The sequence below is a fragment of the Quercus suber genome, unplaced genomic scaffold (assembly GCF_002906115.3).
Source record: "Quercus suber isolate HL8 unplaced genomic scaffold, Cork oak 2.0 scaffold_19, whole genome shotgun sequence".
Taxonomy (NCBI): domain Eukaryota; kingdom Viridiplantae; phylum Streptophyta; class Magnoliopsida; order Fagales; family Fagaceae; genus Quercus; species Quercus suber.
In genome coordinates this window covers 803,832-811,205 of record NW_027069484.1, presented here as the reverse complement: position 1 = coordinate 811,205, position 7,374 = coordinate 803,832, and the positions used below count along the sequence as shown (strand labels likewise).

The window sequence follows — 7,374 nt, the reverse complement described above, 5'->3', positions numbered from 1 at the left end:
TCATTATGTCTCTAAACGCAAGGGCAATGATCGCAAGTGCATTCAACGTATCAATGAATTTTATCATGTTTGATTTCATCGCATCAGATTGATAGTAGGATATGCCTGTAGGCCTACCCTTAGTGATTGAGAGAACCAAAATCAAAGTACAATATCCAATAGCTGTAGTGGCCCCAATTAGAGACACCTTAGTCATAGAGTTTAGGTTGGGTAGTTGGGCTATAAGTATTGCCATGCACGTGAATACCAAGAACCCCTCTGTACTTGATAATGGCTTGACATGACATGTGGCCTCATTTTCACATGTGGTTTTAAATAAGAGGTCCAATATCTCACCGCCATTGATAATCAGAAGGATACACGTACCCCTGATGTGTACATCAATGGGAATTTGGCAAGAAACTTCCCTAGTTTTGAACCTGCATATATTAAGATAGTGTTAGCCAAACACTGTGATTTAATTCCTTTGTAATATGTTATTTGACCAAATTCCATTAAATCTTGATTTTGAAATACAATTATTCCTAATATTTGTTAACGTGTTAAGTTGTAATTGGTAAAATATTACTTTTATATAGGTCTACTGTTAATATTACTTTTATTAATACAATATTTTATTAAATCACTTTTTAACCAAAAAAAAAAAAAAACAAAATTAAAGAAATCTCATTGCACTAACCAAAAGAAACTTTTGCAAGTTGTAAATATCTGCTGTAGCGAATTCCATAAACTGGTTCATGTAATCCAACGAGAATAAATATGGTATAGAGCTGCCACACAAATGCTAGCGGCAAACATATAATACCCCATGCCCTGCAACCAATGAAGTTAAAATCAAATGATAGGACTTTAATTTCTTCAAGTTGCTGCATTTGGACCTTATTGGAAAAAGTTTTAAAAAGTCTTGGATCTAACTAATATTAGCCCAAATATTAGGGATGTTAACTGTATTTTACCCTTTATTTTAATCTCATAATTGAATTTGATTGTTATTAAAATGAAAATATTGTTTATGTTACATAAGAAATTTGGGGTTCAAATTTTGTCTACAACAAAAATCTTAGATTAAATTCTATCATATCTATCAAAATAAGACAATCACACAATTGAATTTAATTAAAAACCTAACCTTTAACCTTTCCATAGTAGTAAATTCAAATTCACAGTGGAATTGGCTTATTATTCATGTGTGAAAAGAAGTGAAATTACTATATTTTTAGACTTTTTTTTTCCTATATATAATATATAATAAATCATTACTATATTGAATAAGTTTGTGTGACTGTTCTCATTTATAAAATCTCAAAGACATTGTTAAATGTGAGAAATGTATGTTCTTGACCTAATATTATAAATGAACTAAAAAAAGAGAAATTCCATTAACATACCTTAAGGCTTGGGCTAATGATAATTAGGTTCAAAACTTTTAAAAATTGACCAATTTGGTCCCTAAAAGCAACATAGTCCCTAAAACAGTTGAGAAAAATGATTAATTGGTCTAATAGTGTGCCAACTTAACTAGTCCCTAAGACAGTTAAGAAAAATGACTAATTTGTCTAATAGTGTTTAGGGACTAAGTTGGCTTTAGAGACTAATTGGTCAGCTTTAAAAAGTCTTGAACTTGAATGACATTGGCCCAAACTTCATGATATATATGTTAATGGAATTTACCCTAAAAACACCATATGTCGTCGACGTTTAGGTCTATAGTGCCGTGTGTGGAATCAACTAGGAAACATCACCTAAGAGTGGAAGACCTTGATTTTTTAAAAAGTATCATGACCAGAAGAAGAAACATAAGTGTTAGGTGAAATTGCCTCAAATATTGAGAAAAATGAGTAATGTAATGTGTATGTGTATATATATATATATATATATATTTTTTTTTTTTTATCACAGATGAAAATAAAACTATTAAATCTTGCTCTACAGATACAATATTTTATGACAAATTAAATATAAAATTGTTGGTGAATTAATAATATATGATTGCATTTTAGCTGAATCAAGTATTCAAAAATTTAAGAATGAGAAAGAGCAATTATTATGATGTGGATGACATACATTCAAAATCAAATCTTATCTGTCTATATAGAAAGAATGATTTGTTTGATTGTGTTTTACATATGAGTTTTGTTTGAGTTTGTTATCAAGTTAGATCAAATTTTAAGCTTGGTTCATTTATTTTTGAAAATGAATTCAGCAACAATCGGTTTATTTAAACCTTAGACAATTTATATGACCAAATGAATATTTTGCAGAAACAAACATGGAGATTTGAATCTTGAATGTCTCAATTGAAAACAATAAAAGGTGTCAGTTGAGGTACAAGACTCTTAGCTATCAACCTTATTTTTATAACATATATACATAAATTTTTATCATGAACTAGATAATTTATATAACCAAATGAATATGTTAAACAACCAGAAACTTTATCTATCTTATCATCTTCTCAATAAATTTGAGATTAACAATAGTGATGTCTGATGCTAGACTATTTTCTTAGGGGGCAATGTGCAAAAATTAATATTAATTTTTTATTTTTCATAAAAATACAAGGAGGAGGAGGGGTTTTTTCAAAACCCAGGGTGGGCATGGCCCCCCTCCCCCCGCCAGTGAGATTAATGAACTTCACTTTATATTCATATTACATATATAAGTGAAGCTTAAATTTTCATAAGCTTGTTCCCAAACATAATATCATGTTTTGAGCTTAGGATTGCTTATCCGTCAAATCTAAAAGACTAAGTTGGGTATGATAGATTACTAGACAAATAAATATAAACAAATTTTTTTCCCTAAGTTGTGCCAATGTAGCTATTTATGATCAATTAAATTTTTTCTCAGCCTTGGGGTACTCTAAATTCCATTTCTTCCTATACTCGACAATAAATTATATTTAACGGAATCATTTGGATAGAAATAAAAAAATGGCAATTTTACTTTATAACTTGAATATATTATGTATAGTAGCTAAAAGCAAATACAATTAAACATCATATATCAGTGAAGTGATTCTTTTTCAAATTCACACTGTCACTCTTTTGTGTTGGATCAATTTTGAACAATGACTTTGGTTCAGCAAAATTGACTTTAATCATGACAACTTAATCATTGAAAAGATAGCTCACCATCCAAGTGAGGCAAACGCAATAGGAAGCAAAAGAGCTTGCAATCCTATTCCTGAGCAGAGTAAATGAAACGTTGCAGAAAAGGTGCTGCCATTCCTGGACTCAGTGATGGGGAGCCAATCTTCCTGTGGATTCGGCTGGCAACCTTGGAAATTTGTAGCTTTAGTACTCTTTGAGGGATCGCTATCTATAATTGTTGTCATTTGCAATAGCTCTGCTGGGAATATGGCATTGGGGGATGAAGGTGGAAGAGCCGTGACTTGTCTATAATATACCCTTTCTCCCATGGATACCCTCCTCTTCTCTCCAGCTTAAAAGCTATATGAGATTCTGATCCAAAAAAAAAAAAAAAAAAGCTATATGAGATTTATTTATTTTTTTGAGAAGAAGCTATGCTGAGATTTTTTTTTTTTTTTTTGTTGAGAATCAAGCTATATGGGATTATAATTGTTATCTAATAGAGCAACTATTTTAAAACTAGCCAATAACCCGTGCAATATATGGGCACACGAAAGTTTGACATAATTGCTCCATTTGTTTCGATAGAAAATATTGTATAAAGATAGTTTTCTATGTTTTTCAGTGATTTGTAATATTAGAAAAAATGAGTCAAAGGAAAACTATTTTTTATCAACATAAATAGTATGACTTATTTTTAGAAATTGTTTTCTACTAATTTTTTTTTCGGAAAACAACTTTATCTCACATTAAGTTAAATAAGAGAAGTTAAAAGATTGTTTTTCAACGCATTTGAGGTTACTACCAAATATAGGAAAATAAGATAATTTTATAGAAAACATTTTTTAGAAAATGACTCATTTTCTAGAAAACATTATTACTAAAACAAACAGAGCGAATATATTTTTTGTTTAAAAAAGAAATTTGGTAATTATGATAACTAATAGACATTTATTATAATTGTGTTTGTATATGAATCTAAAAATTTTAATATGGGGCATTTATTATGATCATACTTATCTATAGAACTACTAGACTTATTACACACACTTTGCGTGTGCAATAATGCTCTTTTTTATTTTTTTTGTTTAGTGTTATAATGCTTAAAAGTGATATATAAATAACTATGTGTATTTTTTTTTTTTTTAAGAAGGAGGTAAGGTAACGTGGAATAATGTTTAAAAATGAGATAGAGACTCGTAAGAAGTTGAAACTCAGTAGGACATTTGAATTTATTGATTGGGATAAGAATTGAGATAAGTAAAAAAAAAAAAAAATTGATATTTGAACAAAAGAAAGATGATATATGTTACTGTGGATGGATGAAGATTTATGATAACTACATAGAATTTGGATAACAAAAATTTTGGAATGTTCTAAAGAATTATATAAAATAAAAAAATCATAGAAATTTTAGGATAAGAATGAGTAGTTTTTACTTTTTACGTGAGGTAGGTTTTTTTTTTTTTTTTTTTTTTTTTTTTTTTTTTTGGAAGTAGTAATTTTTTTAAATAAAGATAATTGAAATATTTGAATTCAAATAGATAACAAATTCAGATAAAAATCAGACATTCAAATACAAATGGGAGGTGAGAGTAATGATTTTTTTTTTTCCTTTTTTGTAGGAGGGAAAAAAAAACTAAAGGGTATGTTATTTCAGAATTTGTATGAGAATATTTTGATATGCCAAAAATTGAAGACGAAACAGGGGATTTCTCATATTAATAGTGTAGATAGATATATTCTACTGTTTAAATAAAATACGATAATTTTAATAAAATGTTTGAATATATAATAGAATTAATATATATATATATATAATTAAAAATCCCAATACATTTCAGTAAATTAGTTAAATACAAAAGTTGTACATCATCCACAAACATCAAAATTTGGATGCAAGTTATTTGTAGGATACTTGAAGGACTATGAAAGTAAAATGAACTCTAAAAAAATCAACAGAAATTTCCTACAAATTTTAATAAAATATCGGATGATAAAATTGTTTAATTATGACTGACAAACCACTGGATTCAACCAAGAGATATGCCCAGTATAATTTATCAATATAATAGCTTTGAGTTCATGATGGAGATAGAACCAATTTATCTTGACTTAAAATTACATTGGCAAGTAGGTTCCACTATTGCCAAGATAATAAAGCACTAAAATTTGGCTCAAAAAATTACATTGACAATATTAATCTTGATTGTATGACTTTCGTTTGAATCGCATAAGGAGCATTACCTTGAATTATATCTGAGTTCTGTTCTCTTTCCAGATTGTGTTGTCCATCTATAGATTCATAAACTTGCCCAACCTTCAAATATTGGAGATTAGTTTGCATCATTTACTGCCCACATTCAAGTCTTCCTACTCGAACAGATCAGGGTCATTGAAGAGTATCTTGGAAAGCTATCTCCAATATGTTTTGAGAGAAAATTTTCCTTGTTGCTGGTCACCCAAAGCTGGTCCTGCCAACCTTTCAATGATGCGTGTTTAAAAATTGCTTATTTTTAGTGACTTATTTGTAAACATGGGACAAAAGCCTTTTATGGGGTTGTGAAGATTCGTGTCTCCTGCCTATCAACAACAACCTGCATTCATGTTAGAATCAATAGCTCATCTTATATATCTCAAAATCAATAATTCTGCTACACATTCTTGCCAAATAAATCTTATTTGTCAAATAAATCACTTAGCCAATTACCAACCATGTAAACAGGAATTGAGAGTTTATAATTACAATTTACATCAACTCACTCTTCAATTTATTACTGCCCTCCCATTTTGACAAACATTTGTGGAATAATGATAAACTCACATTACAATTCATCCGGATTCAATTTCAATATGAACCCAGTGGTTTTTAAGATGCCTATTTTAGATTTGTAAAACAATTACCTATATTTCTCTTGTACGCCTTTATAATTCCCTTATTAATGATTACGATAAATTACTAAAGATAAAAAAATTAAAAAAAAAAAAAAAAGACAAAAAACAACCACGAAGATATGAATACGGAAGTTTCAAGAACTTAATGAAATGGATAAGTTGATTTTAAAAACAATTTTTTTTTTTTTTTTTTCGCGTTGTTGAAGGATTCCAATGAACTATAACACTATAACATGAATTTTCAAGAAAATGTACCCAAGACCAATTGAACCCAACTACCAAAAGCAAAACCAAACTAACACAAACGCCAAAACAAACCAACACAAACTGCAATACCTTAATGAAAACCAAATTTGTGCCTCACTCTCTCTCTTTGTGTGTTTTAAACAATTAAAGTGATGATTCCACCAAAAGTAATATTTCGGCCTTTTTGAGTGTATATTTCGGCATAATGACATATAAAATTGTGATTGACTGGTTAATAAATATTTACTTTTATACAAACCTACTATTTTTCTTTAACACATGAGTTTTCCTTTTGATATATAGTAATGCTTAGTTGTCCTCTATAAAAGGTGAAATTATTAGGTCCACTTGATGATTTGCTAAAGTGTTCTTCCCAATCAATAAATTGTAGTGTTTTATTAGTTGAAATGACCATTTTAATAGTAGACTTAATTATTTTCCAAAAAAAAGGCCCCAAAAGCCACATGAATAAGGTAGGATCTATACCAAGAAAAATCTCATCCACCTTTGAGTTGGATAGATCTCCTCAAAAGTAGAGACCTCAAGACACTAAGCCTCCGTTTGGGAAGCGTGTTTTGCGCATTTTTCAGCGGAAGCATTTTTTCTTGTGAATCCTATGCACTATTCACGGAATCTACAAGTACCATATTCAACGACTTTTTTTTTAAAATTCGATCTCACGGCACTATTCACACATTTAAAAATTATTTTATTACAATATTTTCAGTTTTAAGGTTTTAGCAATAAGCGGTGTTCAAACAAACCCTAAAAATTATCTCTTACATCAATAACATTTGCGCATCACCCATCTTCAATGGCTCATCACTACTAACCTAAATTTAAAAAAAAAAAAAAAAAAAGACAAATTGAAAATACTAAAAATAGCAAACAGCAACCATAGAGATGGTAAGTAACTAAAGAAACATAGAAAAGTAACAGAAATTATATTAAATTAAATTGTCAGTAAGATGAAAAGCTTCATATCTATCATTTAAAAAGTGGTTGAATCTCCTTTTTCCTACAATGTGAGGTCAATGCTGTCAATAGCGTATCGATCACTAAACTAATACACGTAACCCATGCAACGTATTATATAATATTGGGTTCTACCGTGGTTTTTTCAAGAGTTTCTAGCTAGTAT

At 29.3% G+C, this 7,374-nt stretch overlaps 1 protein-coding gene across 1 annotated transcript; it reads right to left on the bottom strand.

The window, feature by feature from the left end:
- Position 1: 1 nt before the first annotated feature.
- LOC112018583 (lysine histidine transporter-like 8) lies at positions 2-6,519 on the bottom strand (the record flags this gene model as incomplete). The annotated part of the gene is given in 6 exon segments (XM_065762199.1): positions 2-369; positions 372-419; positions 680-813; positions 3,135-3,464; positions 5,340-5,689; positions 6,324-6,519. Coding segments are annotated over 4 exon segments (837 nt in total), but the record flags the coding sequence as incomplete, so codon positions are not given.
- Between the last annotated feature and the right edge of the window lie 855 nt (positions 6,520-7,374).